General features: G+C 43.7%; 2 protein-coding genes across 18 annotated transcripts in view; one reads left to right on the top strand and one right to left on the bottom strand.

Moving 5' to 3' along the window:
* The window catches only part of LUZP1 (leucine zipper protein 1), a 96152-nt gene that overhangs the window by 76124 nt on the left and 4132 nt on the right, over positions 1-15896 (top strand). For 8 of the 16 annotated variants that reach the window (XM_035308102.3, XM_035308103.3, XM_035308101.3 and 5 more), the window contains 2 exons: positions 10583-13767; positions 15718-15774. In XM_035308102.3, coding sequence (XP_035163993.1) covers positions 10702-13767; positions 15718-15774 — 3123 coding nt within the window. In that variant the 5' untranslated portion in view covers positions 10583-10701. The remainder of the gene's footprint in view (positions 1-10582; positions 13768-15717; positions 15775-15896) is intronic. The other 8 variants (XM_078330713.1, XM_017974393.3, XM_078330712.1 and 5 more) reach the window with 1 other exon arrangement.
* The window catches only part of KDM1A (lysine demethylase 1A), a 78983-nt gene continuing 69336 nt past the window's right edge, over positions 6250-15896 (bottom strand). For both annotated transcript variants that reach the window (XM_078330717.1, XM_078330718.1), the window contains one exon: positions 6250-7555. In XM_078330717.1, coding sequence (XP_078186843.1) covers positions 7484-7555 — 72 coding nt within the window. In that variant the 3' untranslated portion in view covers positions 6250-7483. The remainder of the gene's footprint in view (positions 7556-15896) is intronic.

Here is a 15896-nt window from a genome sequence, read left to right as displayed (position 1 = left end):
TTTAAGCTGAAACTTACATGACACTTAATATGGACCATGTGCTAGTCTAAGCAATTCTTACATTAACTTACTGACACATACCATAACCATACAGGTATGGAAGTATAGAGAAGTCAAGTGACTTATCCAGGGTCACACAGCTAGTAACTAGTAAAGTCATGGTTTGAACTTAGGCTGCCTGGCTTCAGAGTTTGTAAACTTTATCATTGTATTGTATTGCCTGCAAAAGAATTAAGCCTCATATTTCAGTTATTAAAAATGAGATTTAATAGTTTATTTGAAAGCAAAATCAGTATGAACCTACAAACTGGTACTATGGCTGCCAGATTAGTTCATGCAATTTTGGACTTCATTATTAGAACTAGGCAGACCAGGTCATCTTTTATCCATCCCACCCTTTTACTACCCCATTGCTACTGTCCTGGTTCAGGCCCTTATCCCATCTCTTACCTTCACTATTACAATAGCACCCAAGTTTATCCTGCTAGAATGGTCTTTCAAAAACTGCAGTTCTGGTCTGGTTGTTACTCCCTTACTTAATCCCTTTGCCCAACACGGTTTGCAAATTTTCTTTTTTTGAGATGGAGTTTCGCTCTTGTTACCCAGGCTGGAGTGCAATGGTGCGATCTCGGCTCACTGCAACCTCCACCTCCTGGCTTCAAGCAATTCTCCACCTCAGCCTCCTGAGTAGCTGGGATTACAGACATGTGCTACCATGCCCAGCTAATTTTTTTTTTTTATTTTTAGTAGAGATGGGGTTTCACCATGTTGACCAGGATGGTCTCGATCTCTTGATCTCGTGATCCACCCGCCTCGGCTTCCCAAAGTGCTGGGATTACAGGCTTGAGCCACCGTGCCCGGCCACAAATTTTCTTCCTATATCCATTTGCAGGCATATCATGCGTGTTTTGGAGAAACCATACAGTGGTATTCTTTTTATTTCTTCTCTTTTAAAATCTGAATTTATTGGCTACATTGAAGAGATTGTATATAAAAGTAGGGCATAGCTGCTCTTAGTCATAGTCCTTCTAGGCCTTTTAATCATTTAAATCATTGGTCCCATCTCTTTGGCACTTGCATTTGCAGCCGTTGGCATAAAGGCTAAGCATCTTTACTAGAATGTAGGGCCTAGATCTGAAAATAGTCCCCTTTATCTAAATTTGGCTAGTACAGAATACAATGAAATTATTACATTAATTTATTTATAAAATGTTTATAAGGTTCCTACCTTGCCCCTGTCACTGTAATCAGTGACAGGACTGAAAAATGAAGGTAACACAGTCCCTGTTCTCAGAGCCAGTAGAGGATAACAAATATTTTAAGTATCATGGGTACAGTGAAAGAAGCATCTACAAAATTTAGGATGGTGCATTTCTGTTGTGGGGAAGAATGGTTTGAAAAGGCCTCAAAGAACAGATGCATTAAAAGATGTTTGCTGTTGGGCCAGGCGTGGTGGCTCACACCTGTAATCCCAGCACTTTAGGAGGCCAAGGTGGGCAGATCACTTGAGATCTGGAGTTGAAGACCAACCTTGGCAACATAGTGAAACCCCACCTATACTTAAAGAAAAAAAAAATACAAAAATTAGTCGGGCATGGTGGCACAGACTTGTAATCTCAGCTACTCTGGAGGCTGAGGCAGGAGAGTTGCTTGAACCTGGGAAGTGTAGGTTGCATTGAGCTGAAATTGTGCCACTGCTCTCCAGCCTGGACTATGGAGCCAGATTCCATCTCCAAAAAAGAAAAAAAAGATGTTTACCATTGGAATGGCGTGGCGGGTCGAGGGTGGGGGGCGGGGGGTGGGGGGGGGCTTGGAAGGAAGATAAGGAAATGTTCCTTAAACAGTACACCCTCAGTCTCTGCACGGGCTGTGAGATTTCAAAGCCCTCAAACCTTACCAGTTAATTAATCTGATCTTCCCCTTGTGTCTCTGATATCAGCCATGCTGAATTAAATTCCCTGAATGCAGCATTATTTTGTTAGCTTGCTCACTCCTTTCCTCCTTCCCTCCCTCACTCTCTCCCTGTCTTCTTCCCTCCCTCCTTCCCAATAAACAACTATTTTATACTCTATGTACCAGGCACTGTTCAAGGGGCGGGGGATACAGCAGTAAAAAATTACAAAAAACTATGCTTCTGACCTCATGCATCCTACTTTCTGGTAAGAAGAATCAGACGGTAAATAAATTTACAAGTAATTAGGTGGTTAAATGTGCCAAGAAGAAAAATAAGTAGGTTCCTTAGAGCTGTCCAAAGATGGAGTGAGTTGCCTTGGGAGGAAGTGACTGTCATTCCTGTCATCAGAAGTGTTTGAACAGGAGCTGAGTGACTACTTTTCTAGATAACGTCTGCATTGAGTGGGAGGTTGGATTAGATGATCTCTGAATCCTTTCCAACATGAAGAATCTCTGTATGCTAGCTGGACTCCTAACTCTGAGTTTGCATATCCAAAGTACATGAATTTGTGATTCTGGGAAAAATAATGTAAGCCCTGAAATTAAATAGAAACACTCAAGAATTGATGGTGAGGCTTAGATAGCCTAAGGTTTTAAAACAGGTAACTGCAAGTGGCCAGGAGGAAGCTGCTTGAAAATAGCTCTTAGCCGGGGCCAGTGGTTCACATTTGTAATCCTAGCATTTTGGAAGGCTCAAAGGCCGAAGTAGGATGGCTTGAGTCCAGGAGTTTGGGACTAGCCTGGGCAGCATAGAGACCCCCTCTCTATTAAAAAACAAAAAACCAAAAAAAAACCAGAAAAGTTAGCCAGCTATAGTGGCATGTGCCTGTAGTTCCAGCTGCTTGGGAGGCTGAGGTGGGAGGATCGCTTGAGGCTCGGAGGCTGAAGCTGCAGTGAATTGTGGTTGCTCTACTGCATGACAGCCTGGTAGACCCTGTCTCAAAATAATAATAATAATAAATTTAAAAAACACTCTCATCCTTTAGATCAGAGATTGGCAAATTCTGGCAGACAGGCCCACTATCTTTTGCTTTTTAAATTTTTAATTATTTATTTAGATAGAGACAGAGTCTTGCAGTATTGCTCAGACTGGCCTTGAACTCCTGGCCTCAAGCAATCCTCCCTCCTCATCCTCCCAAAGAGCTGGAATTAAGACGTTAGCTACCATACCCTGCCCACTGCATGTTTTTGTAAATCAAGTTTAATTGAAACATAGCCTTGTTCATTCACTTGTATACAGTATGTATGTGGTTGCTTCATCACTATGTTGCCAGAGTTGAGTAGCTGGAATAGAAACCTTAGATCCTTTAAAGCCTAAAATATTTCCTCTCAAGCTAAGTTTGCATACTTATGTATGTACTATCGAACTTTAAAAAACAGTTTGTGGACCCCTCTTTAAATGACTATCGGGAACAGGAAGTGAATCATGGCAGCTGTGTTGGAAGAAGGGGCAGGGCAGGCCTGATTATGTTCTATTTCAGACCTTCCTGATCTGCCAGGACAGGAAGAAGAGCCACCCTCCAAAATGCTGGATAGGGCCACTTGGAACTGGATTCAGGAGCTTTGATAGAAAGAGCCCTGAATGAGAGACAGTTGGCACTGTATCTTGCTAGTGTGACTTAGAACTGAGCTAGGAATAGGCACTAATGTAGGGGAAGTTGGCATGAAAAAGTGAGACTGTCTTTCCCTTTTTAAAAACCTTCCTATGATTTTTCCAAGGTTTAATATAAACAATTTCCATCCCAGACCCCACCCTCAGGCACATTTAATCACTTCTTCGGAGCTTCCGGTGTATATGTATGATGGTACAATGTGCTAAGGAAAAAAAAGCAGGGTAGAGGACCGGACATAAAAGGGTGGGTGCTATATTATGTAAGGTGGTCAGGGAAGGCTTCTTTATCATTGTTCTTTAATTGGTTATATCTGTATGATTCCTTAAAGGCAAGGATAAAGTTTTTCTAATTATCTTGGCAAAATGCTGGGTACATCATAGATGTTCCATAAATGTCTGCTAAATAAATAAATTTTGCCTGGATAAACATACTTAACAGAGAGTAAGGGAGGCAGGAGGAGGAGAGGTGTCTACTTTGTTTTTTGATGATCCAGGAGTAGCAAAGCATTTCCTACTCTGGCTATGCTTAGAGCCAAAAGGTCAGAGATAAGTGATCTCCTAACCCCATTTTCAGAATATTTCCTTGTTTACCCTGGGGAGAAGGGATGATCTTAGTGAATCACTATTTTTAGGAGAGGATTCTGCCTGATGAAACTTACTTTAGGTATGCATAGGACTTTATGAAGTGCTTTTGCTAACTTTATTGCATGGTGTTGCTGTAAGGTAGTTGAGTTGATATTCTTTTATTTTTTCAGAGGGACTAAAGCATAGAGAAAAATCAGTGACTTGGCCAAACAATATAGTATTCTTAAAAGAATATGAACTTTGGAATTGGACCTGGATTCACTCTGACTATCCTTGCTAGCTGTGTACTTTGGGAAAGCCCCTACCCCATAAGGTTATTGTGAAAGCTGAATAGAATAATAATAGTAGTTACTGTTTGTTGTGACTTATGTGCAAGGTATTCTGCTAAGCATGCCCAGGGATTACCATACTATCTTTGTATGGACATTGAGGGAAGACCTCAGTGGAGTAATGTAAGAACATGTAAAGTAAATGGTAGATCTGGGATTCCTGCAGAAAGCGTGTGCCCTGTTTGTGGATATACTTACTTGTTCCCTTAGACCCCTTTGTCATTTGTTTATAGAGCGGTGCTCAGAACTCCTCATTTTGTAAAAATGCTTCCAAGGTTATAGGGAGGTGATTTTGCACAATGAGAAGGATCCTGAATATAGACTCAGGAGACTGAAGTCCTTGGCTTTGCTAAACTGCTGGAGAAAGCAACAGTATTTACTTCTGTGTCTGTTTCCTTGTTTCTAAAATAAGGGGATCCAATAACTAGAGCTGGACATCCTGTGAGTGTTGTGTTTTTTGGTATCTGTGTCCTGTTTGCATGGCATAGACCTGCAAGAAAGGGCTTCCCAGCAGGTCAGGGGGAAAGTATTGTGGTTGAGACATTGTGGAAGTGGCACAGGGCTAGGGGTGAGATCATTCAGAGCATTACCACAGGGCCTGAGATTCTGTGCTGTCTGGTCAGTCTTGCCATCTGTTTTCTCCTTTGTAATCCATGATTAGGTCATGGACATTTTTATTGTTTTCTGTTAATGGTCATTGCCAAAGGTATTTGATAATTAGGAGGCTCACTCATCAGTCAACTTCACTGAATTTTCAGCATTCACTTTGTGCTAGGCTCCCTACTGGGTACTGAGAATACAGTGGTGACACAAGTTCGAGAGACGAATTGAGTAAATAAAACTTCATAGGTTCTGTGGTGGGAATCATGTAGCAGACTATGAAAGCAAAAAAGAGAGGCCCTGATCTGAATTGGGATTTGAAGAAGGCACTCCAGAATCTTCCAGAAGCATGCCTTGTTTAAAATGGGATCTGAAGAAATGAGAAGGAATCAAAACTAGTGAAGGCCCAGAGGGAAGAGGGAGTGTGAGAATGTAGATGAAGAGGCTGGCGGGGCCCGATCATGAAGGACTTTGGATGCCATCAGGGGAATTCGGACTTTATCCTTACAGTAGCCGGGACCTTTAGAGGCTTTTAAGTAGTGGTGTAATACCTGCTTTCTCTGTCTGTATGTTTCCAGTAAGTATTTGCTACATATTTTCTGAGTTTAGCTTTCTCTCTTTTTTTTGAGACAGAGTTTCGCTGTTGTTACCCAGGCTGGAGTGCAACGATCTTGGCTCACTGCAACCTCCGCCTCCTGGGTTCAAGCAAGTCTCCTGCCTCAGCCTCCTGAGTAGCTGGGCCTACAGGCATGCACCACCATGCCTAGCTAATTTTTGTATTTTTAGTAGAGATGGGGTTTCACCATGCTGATCAGGATGGTTTCGATCTCTTGACCTCATAATCCACCCGCCTCGGCCTCCCGCGTGAGCCACCGCGCCCGACCGGGTTTAGCTTTTTCATTGCCTGTGTGTACCTGTTGGTTGATATCATTCAGAGTCTTGAATGATATCCCCATATCATCTTTAGTCCCATATAAAATTGGGACTAAAAGCCAAATAAATAAAACAGTGTTATAATTCCAAGAGTCTACTACTTCAAAATTATGATAATTTGTAGACAGGGCTGTACTAAGGTTTAACGTTTCCTTCTTTTGAAAAAGGGATTGTGAAAACTATATAGTATAAGCTAGTATAAATAAGATGTGCTGAGAGAATGCTACAGTTTGAGGATGAGTTGTTTTCTTAAACAGCTTTATTGAGATATGCTTAATATATCATGAAGTTCATCTCTTTATACAGTTTAATGATTTAAGCCTATTTATGAGGATATGCTGTTTTAAAGTACTTTACAGATGCATCATATATCATTGTCTTCTGATGACTGTGATGGCAACAGCAGATCCTGTGTATCTATCTACTGGTTTAAAATTGGTCTATGGTCTGTACCTAGTTAAGTCCCCCCAAAACAACCCTGTGTATAAATTGACAAGGTTTAAACTGTACCACTGGGCAGAAGGCCAAAGGCAAGAGTTTTTAAAAGGGAAAAGCTTTCTTAGAACATAAACGTAGAAGGTTTTTTCCCTCTCCGTTTTTGAGAATGAGGAAGCAGGTACTCTGGGGAAAGGAGAAGGGGGGACCAAAAGAGGCAAAGATGAGAGGACAGACAAAGATGTACCCAGAGAAGCAGAGTGATGGACAAGGAACAATAATCGGGGTGGACAGGATCTGAATGTCCCAGGTAGGAAGAGGGAGGTGTTGGTCTTTTCAACACCTTCTAGCATTGGTGTTTTTTTAGGAGCTGAGCATGGGCTCCATCTCGTGGCTCTAGGCTCATAGTGCAGCCAGTAGAAGAACTCAGACTTGAGAATTGGCATTTGGTATCTCCTCCAGGCCCAATTTCAGTTGTTTTTCTTTTGCCCTAAGCTTTCTCATAGGATCATTGTTGGAGTCATTTCTTCACTCTTATCCTTGAATTTTGAATGTAGTCTTATCAGACGACATCACCTAATACCCCACTGTTGCTGTCATCTACTGATGCCCTAACAACTTCAGATTCTGTCTTAATGTCACTCTTTCCAGCATTATTCCTGTTAATTGTGGTGCTTACATGCCAGTGACCCTTGCAACACCTTTACCTCTCAATTATTTCTTTCTTCTAACAATCCTTGTTTTATACTTCTCCCTACTCCCCTGCAGGATTCCCATGATTAATACCTTCATTTTTGACATTATCAATAACTACAGTGCCTCCATAATTTCAGTTTCTTGAAGTCCCTCTGTCTTCTATATTTAAGGCTTAATTTCCTCTGGTACCTGGTACCCTTACTCTAACAGTCCTTCAAGCCCCCTTGGGACCTTTAGTTCATTAGTTTCTATTATGTTTTCACTTTTCTTCACCTCCTTCTTTACTGAGTGAATTTGAACTCCCTCACACAAACCCTTCGCTCCCTGTCCTGTTTCTTTGTTACGCAATGCTTCGACATGGCTCAGTCCAGTGCTGGCTTCTCTGTTCCTTCATCTGTTCAGCTGAACAAGGCTGGAGAAAAAGAGAGAACTTTGTTGATAGGTCTCATTTATGTCATTACCAGAATTTCAAGTGGGCCCTTTCACAGCTAATAGACATCTCATATACATGTCCCAGATGGAACTCTTCTCACACTGCTCCATCAAATTCATCTCCATTTGAATTGATAATGCCAGCCCTCTATAAATTCAGCCCAGCCACCTTAGAGTCTGCCTTAATTCCCATCTGTCTGTCTATCTATCTATCAATTTATTTAGAGACAGGGTCTTGGCTCTGTCACCCTGGATGGAGTACAGTGGCATAGTCATAGCTCACTGCAGCCTTAAACTCCTGGGCTCAAGCAGTCTTCTTGCCTCAGCCTCCCAAATAGCTGGGACTACAGGTGTGTGCCACTGCACCTGGCTAATTTTTTTGTTAACGTTTTTTTAATAGAGATGGGATCTTACTGTGCTGTGCCCAGGCTAGTCTTAAACTCCACCTCAGCTTTCCAAAGTGTTGGGATTACAGATATGAGCCATTACACTTGGTTTCTTAATTCCTTTCTTTGTCTCATGCTTCACATATAGTCTAAGAGCAAATCCTTTGGTTGTACCTTCCTATGGCCAGAATTCTGACCATTTCTCACTGTCTTGGTCACATGCTGGTAGAATGCGTGTATTGCCACTATACTGGTCTAGGCCATAACTGTATTTTGCCTGTATTACTACAATAGTCTCCCATAATAGTCTCCTATTTGGTCTTCCTAATCCCACCCTTATCCCCTGTAGTCCATTCTACTTGCTACCTACTTAAAAGTTTCTGCTGAGAAGTGGTTCAGTTGTTATAAATTGTTTTTGTGGTTGTAATGTTTTTGTTTGCTCCAAAGTTCATGTTGAAATTTAACCCCTAGTGCGACAGCATTAAGAGGTAGGACCTTTAAGGAGGTAATATTAGGGATCAGCACCTTTAAAAAAGGGCCTGAGGGCATGAGTTCAATGTTCCATTCCTTCTTCCCTGTGAGGAAACAGCATTCTAGGTATTATTTTGGAAGCAGAGACTGGGCCCTCGGCAGACACTAAACTTGATGGTGCATTGATCTTGTATTTCTTGGACTCCGGAACTGTGAGGAAATAGATTTATGGTTTTTCTTTTTGTTTTTGAGACAGTCTTGCTCTTTCAACCAGGCTGGAATGCAGTGGTGTGATCTCAGCTCACTGCAACTCTGTCGTCTCCCTCTGCCCCCCATTTCAAGCAATTCTTCAGTTTCCTGAGTAGACTGATGGCCATTTTATGTTAGTTTCTCAATGAGAACAGATTGACTCTAGACCACTCAGGTGTTATAAATTTGAATTCTGAATTCAAGTGAGAGCAGGTCTAAAATTATAAATTCTCTAGGGATAATCCTCCTTTAACTCCTAATGGATCCCAGGTCCTGTTATCTTCCTGTATCAGGGAGGTGACTTTTTTCACTAGTTATCCTGAAGCTGTAGTTCTCCAGTAGTCCTTGCTTTAGACTGGGGACTGGAGTCTCATTTTCAGCTTACCATCTCTGTTGGGCCCAAACTCTTGTCTCTCATATCTGCATGAGTGTTAGAACCAAAACTCCTTGGTTCTGAAGACTGGCAAAACACTAATATGGATAGCTCAGTTGTAGTTTAAATTTAATATTCTTTTTCATTTAGTCTCCTTTTCCCTCTAGTTTTAGCTGGAATGTCACTTTCTATGTGATCAACTCTACATTTTAAGTGATGGTTGCATTTTATTCAGTATTTTTAGATGTTTATAGTATTAGAGGTTTTCCAGGTTATCTGTTTTGCCATACTGGTAAAAATGGAAGTCTGTTGTCTGCTTTTTAATTTTGTAGGACTTATTGTTCATGAAAGTTGTTTAAAATACATTTATTAATACATTCTCCTATTTTTAAAATGAGAAAATTACATATAAAACTAAACCTTCCCCTTTCTCTCTCTCTCTTTCCTTGGGGTACTATTATATGTTTGGTCTGTATTCCCAGTGAAATGGTTTGAAACAAACCAGTCTCCATATCAACCTGAACATCTCGGGCATTTCTTTTACAGTGCCAGAGGATACATTTTGTAGAAGCTGGCTGTTGGCTGGGTTGGGCCAACTCATACCTGATTGCCACTTATGAATATATTTTTGGGAGAAGAGATATTAAAAACAGGTGTGGGGAGATTGCTTTAGTATATTGTGAAGCTCACCATTTATAGCAAGGCACATGGGTTAATTAGTATCACTTTTAAGTCACAGTAGCTCATGAGAGATAATATATTTTTTTAAATAATAATCTGAGGATGGTTTATTGTTTTGTTACCAAGATCTTTCCACATACTGTCTCAGAACAACACTGGGGAGAAATATGGTAGACATCATTATGCCCATTTTACTACTAAGTAAAACTGAGGCTCAGTTTACATTGTTAATGATTCTCCTGAGATTATGCAGGTGGCAGATAGTAATGATGTTATTATACCCTACCATGAGAATTGAGGCCTTCTATTAATTAATTAATTAGGATGGAGTCTCGCTCTGTTGCCCAGGCTGGAATGCAGTGGCACAATCTCGGCTCACAGCAGCTACTGCCTCCTGGGTTCAGGCGATTCTCCTGCCTCAGTCTCCTGAGTAGCTGGGATTCCAGGCTTGCACCACCATGCCCAGCTAATTTTTGTATGTTTAGTAGAGACGGGGTTTCACCATGCTGGCCAGGCTGGTCTCAAGCTCCTGACCTCTACCTTGGTTTCCCAAAGTGCTGGGATTACAGGCGTGAGCTACTGTGCCCAGCCAAGGCGTTCTTATATGTCTTTTTGCCATGCTGTGACTGGTGATATTCTTTATTAGGGTGGAACTAGGTATAAACTCATTATCGGCTCTATAGAATCAGTCTTTTCTTGCAGGTTTATTCAAGTCATTCATTCAGTGGGTTTGAGCCTCTGTTGTGTTCCAGGCACCAGAAACAGATAGGAGCTCCTTTCCATAACTGGGAGCTAAAGTGCAGGTTTGACATTTGCTGACTGATGTTCTTTCCACTTTCCTCTGTAGACTGATGATGGTCTCCAGCTGCCAAAGAAGATTGTGGTTGCCAAGAGAAAGGTAACCATTTCTCATCCCCTTGAGTGGAATTGGATGCCTCTAGGAACCCACACTGGCTGGCAGTAGACATGGCCGAATTTACAAGCTACAAGGAGACGGCCTCCAGCCGCCACTTGCGGTTTAAGCTACAGAGTCTAAGCCGCCGCCTTGATGAGTTGGAGGAAGCCACGAAAAACCTCCAGAAAGCAGAGGATGAACTCCTGGATCTCCAGGACAAGGTGATTCAGGCGGAAGGTAGCAACTCAAGCATGTTGGCAGAGATTGAAGTGCTGCGCCAGCGGGTGCTGAGAATTGAAGGCAAAGATGAGGAAATTAAGAGAGCAGAGGATCTGTGTCGTCTGATGAAGGAGAAACTTGAAGAGGAGGAAAACCTCACCCGGGAGCTGAAATCTGAGATTGAACGGCTTCAGAAACGAATGGCTGAATTAGAGAAGCTAGAAGAGGCCTTCAGCAGGAGTAAGAATGACTGTACCCAGCTGTGTCTGAGCCTGAATGAGGAGAGAAATTTGACCAAGAAAATCTCCTCTGAGCTGGAAATGCTCAGAGTCAAAGTGAAGGAACTAGAATCTTCTGAGGACCGCCTGGATAAAACTGAGCAGAGTTTAGCATCGGAGTTAGAAAAGCTGAAATCGTTAACTCTGAGCTTTGTGAGTGAGAGAAAATACTTGAATGAAAAGGATAAAGAAAATGAGAAATTGATAAAAGAACTCACTCAAAAACTAGAGCAGAACAAAAAAATGAGCCGAGATTATACAAGGAATGCTTCTAATCTGGAAAGAAATGACTTACGGATTGAGGATGGCATCTCCTCCACGTTGCCATCCAAAGAGTCAAGAAGGAAGGGGGCTCTGGACTATCTAAAGCAGGTGGAGAATGAAACAAGAAACAAATCAGAAAATGAGAAGAACCGAAACCAGGAAGACAACAAAGTCAAAGACCTGAACCAGGAGATTGAGAAGCTGAAGACGCAGATCAAACACTTTGAATCGTTGGAAGAAGAGCTTAAGAAAATGAAGGCCAAAAATAATGACCTTCAGGATAATTACCTAAGTGAACAAAATAAAAACAAGTTATTAGCCAGTCAACTGGAGGAGATAAAGCTACAAATCAAGAAACAGAAAGAGTTAGAAAATGGGGAGGTAGAAGGGGAAGATGCTTTCCTGTCCAGCAAAGGCAGACATGAGAGGACTAAGTTTAGAGGCCATGGAAGTGAAGCTCCTGTGTCCAAGCACACAGCACGGGAACTGTCTCCTCAGCATAAGCGGGAACGACTCCGGAACAGGGAGTTTGCTAACAATGAGAACTATCCTCTGAGCAACAGGCAGGTTTCTTCTCCCAGTTTCACCAACAGGAGGGCAGCAAAAGCTGCTCACATGGGGGTAAGTACAGAGAGTGGGACTCAGGAGACAAAGAGAACTGAAGACCGATTTGCACCCGGATCCTCCCAGAGCGAAGGGAAGAAGTCTAGGGAGCAGCCCTCGGTGCTTAGTCGCTACCCTCCAGCTGCTCAGGAGCACAGTAAAGTGTGGAAGGGGACTCCCAAGCCGGGCACCGAGAGTGGACTGAAGGGAAAAGTAGAGAAGGCAACACGAACATTTAATGACACCACCCATGGATCAGTTCCTAGTGATGCACCGGGTAGAGCTGACAAGGCTTCTGACACCTCCTCTGAAACTATGTTTGGCAAGAGGGGACATGTGCCTGGCAATGGAAGTCAAGTAACTCAGGCTGCAAACTCTGGATGTTCTAATAAGGCCATTGGAGCTCTGGCCTCATCTCGAAGATCCTCCTCAGAAGGGCTCTCTAAAGGCAGAAAGGCTGCCAATGGCCTTGAGGCCGATACCAGTTCCCCAAATTCCAAGGCTCCTGTTTTATCAAAGTATCCTTATAGCTCTAGAAGCCAAGAGAACATCCTTCAGGGATTTTCAACCTCACATAAAGAAGGAGTTGATCAGCCTGTAGCTGTTGTGATGGAAGACAGCAGTCAACATGAAGCCTTGAGGTGTCGAGTTACCAAATCCAGTGGCAGAGAGAAGCAGGACTCAGATGATGACTTGGACATAGCGTCTCTTGTTACTGCCAAGTTGGTAAATACCACCATCACTCCAGAGCCAGAGTCCAGACTACAGCCTAACTCTAGAGAAAAGGTCAAATCCCGAGGGGCACCTAGAACCTCCCTATTTGAGAATGATAAGGATGCTGGAATAGAGAATGAATCTGTGAAATCTGTCAGAGCCTCCTCCAATGCCATGGAGCTCCCAGATACCAATGGTGCCGGGGTAAAAAGCCAGAGGCCCTTTAGCCCCAGAGAGGCCTTGCGGTCTAGAGCTGTCATCAAGCCTGTTATCATTGATAAGGATGTGAAAAAAATCATGGGAGGATCTGGAACAGAGACTACGTTGGAGAAACAGAAACTCATCTCCAAACCAGGGTCAAACAAAGTGACAAGCAGCATTACTATCTATCCCTCAGACAGTGGCAGCCCCAGAGCCGCTCCAGGTGAGGCCCCGAGGGAGAGGCACACATCTACTAGCAATATCCAGGTGGGGCCGCCGGAGCTCACATCAGTTAGCAACCACATTAGCTCTCCTTTTGAGCTCTCCATCCACAAACATGACATCACCCTGCAGCTTGCAGAAGCTGAGAGAATGGCAGACGGGCCCCTGAAGAACAGGCCAGAAACAGTGGTCTCTCGGAGCAGCATTATAATCAAGCCATCAGATCCTGTGGAGAGGAATAGCCATGCACCTCCAGTGGAGACAATCAGGTGGAAAAGCCATAGTGCCCCTTCAGAAGTGGGCTCCTCAGATGCCAGACATGTTACTGTGCGGAATGCCTGGAAGAGTAGGCGAGACTTGAAATCTTTAGAAGACCCCCTAACTCGAATAGGTAAAAACATGGAATCTACCAATGCCTACACCCAGCGGTCTTCCACAGACTTCTCAGAACTTGAACAGCCCAGGGCCTACCTTTTTGAGCAGGGCACTCGAAGGGTAGGACCAAGTTCAGGGGATGCCACCGAGCCCTCCTCCAGAAGGACCCAAAGTAGCCTCACTGTGTCCGAAGTGCTTACCCGTCGGAATCGGGTAGGAGACACTGTCACTGTTGTAGCCTGGAACCACTCAGCAGGCATGGTGAGTTCCATTTCCTACCTCTCTCCCCTCTCTCTTCCTTTCTCTCTCCCTTTCCTTCTTTGCCTTTTCCGTTTTCTCCTCTGCTCCGGCCTGTGACTCAGGAACTTAAGAACTTTGGGGCTGGAAAACACTGATTAGAACTGGTTTCCTTAGAGAACTGTCGAAAAATCAGGTGGGTTTGAGCTTTCTCCTGAAGACGGTGTTTGGCAGCATGGCTTTCCAAAATCCCTTCTTACAGTTTGTCTTCTTCATTTTGCTCTCATGTATATATTTGAAGGTGACACAAAAAGGAAATATGTCTTCTCTTCCCTTGGTTTGCCAGAACAACTAAAGAAGCTCCCCATAGGGCCTCAGCAGTATGAAAGCACAAGGAGCAGCTGTGGCTGATGGGGAGCCCTGGGCGACAGTAGAAGGCCTGTACCCTTTCTGTAGGGAACAGTGAGGGGAGCCAGGTCAGCAAGTTTTCAGCCACCTCAGTTAGCAGAACTTCACAGGCTGCTGGCCTCTCAGGAATGAGGGTAGCTGTGGCTTACACTGGCCCTATTTTGTAAGCTTATACCCAATTCCAAGTGACACTTTCTTTTGCCCCCGCCCCCCAGACAGCTGTCTGTCTCATATCATCAGTCTGAGTGCAGGGCTGGTTCAGTATGGCTCATTACAGCTTTGATAAATCCAGAACTACCTGTCTTATGTGAGTGAGGGTCAGAGTGTCAAAACAGCATCTGGAGAAGCCCCTGGGAGTGTCTTTTCAGTGTGAAACCCGTTATGATGAATAAACGTCTTAAGGCTTAGACACAGTGCTCCCTTTAAAAAAGCAGATGACTCTGTTAACTTGAAAAGCCCTGTGAGTCTTTACAGGGCACTTAACACTGGACAAAAGTACTTCACTACTCACTATCTCATTCAGCCCCTTGAATATCTGCCTTCCCATATTTCAGATATAGAAGCTAAGGGCCAGGGACACAAATTATCTTACCCAAGGTCACCCAGTTGGGTTACTGGAAGAGCTAGGACTTGAATCCAAGATTCCTGTCTCTAAATCTGATGCTCTTTCTACCCTGCTAACCTTTCTTACTCATACTTGTGTTATTCTTTGATCTGCATTTACTTGGGGGAACCAAGTAGAACATTAAAAAGTAGAATTCTGGCCGGGCACAGTGGCTCACGCCTGTAATCCCAGCGCTTTGGGAGGCCAAGGCGCTTTGGGAGGTCATAAGTTCGAGACCAGCCTGGCCAATATAGTGAAACCCCGTCTCTACTAAAAATACAAAATTAATTGGGTGAGGTGGCGCATGCCTGTAATCCCAGCTACTTGGGAGGCTGAGGCAGGGCAGCAGGAAAATCGCTTGAACCTGGGAGGCAGAGGTTGTGGGAGCCGAGATTGTGCCATTGCACTCCAGCGTGAGTGACAGAGCAAGACTCCATCTCAAAAAAAAATTAGCCTGGCATGGTGGCACATGCCTGTAATCCTAGCTACTCCAGAGGCTGAGGCAAGAGAATCTCTTGAATGTGAGAGGCGGAGGTTGCAGTGACCTGACATCGTGCCACTGCACTCCAGCTTGGGTGACAGTGCAAGACTCCATCTCAAAAGAAAAAAAAAGATAAAATTCTAGGAGTAGAGAGAAAGAAAGCTGTTTGGGCCCTTGAAGCTTTGGACATTTAAGAGGAGAGATAAAGGATGAGAGACAGGCATGTGAGCTTTTTGGTAGTTCTTATGTGGGAAGGAGGAAGACAGCTGTCTGGACTTCTCTTCGGCATACTCTCCTGCCCCCCACCGAGGATGTGGATCTCATCCCCAGAATCGTGCAGCCTACATGCCTGTGCAGAACTCAGACCCATGGCCCCTCCTTAGGGGTACCAGTTCCATGCCCCTGTTCCAGGCTCTGTCCTCTGTAAGGCTCCTGTTCAGTTGTGAGCCTTCTCCTAATCTACCCTGATTGTTCCCAGCAGCTTGGAGTTCCTGTTCTACCTGATTTCCAAGGAACTTACATATTGGCCCATACTCAGGTAAAAGCATATCTTTGCAGTTACCTTGTGGCCTGTCTGGGCTATATCTGCTTCGGCTAGGTTGGAAAGGACCCGTTGGGGTAGCAGGTGAGGGGTATCTTGTTCCTCACTTTACTGACCTC

This window comes from Callithrix jacchus, chromosome 7 (assembly GCF_049354715.1).
Source record: "Callithrix jacchus isolate 240 chromosome 7, calJac240_pri, whole genome shotgun sequence".
NCBI lineage: Eukaryota > Metazoa > Chordata > Mammalia > Primates > Cebidae > Callithrix > Callithrix jacchus.
This window is presented reverse-complemented; position numbering and strand designations above follow the sequence as displayed.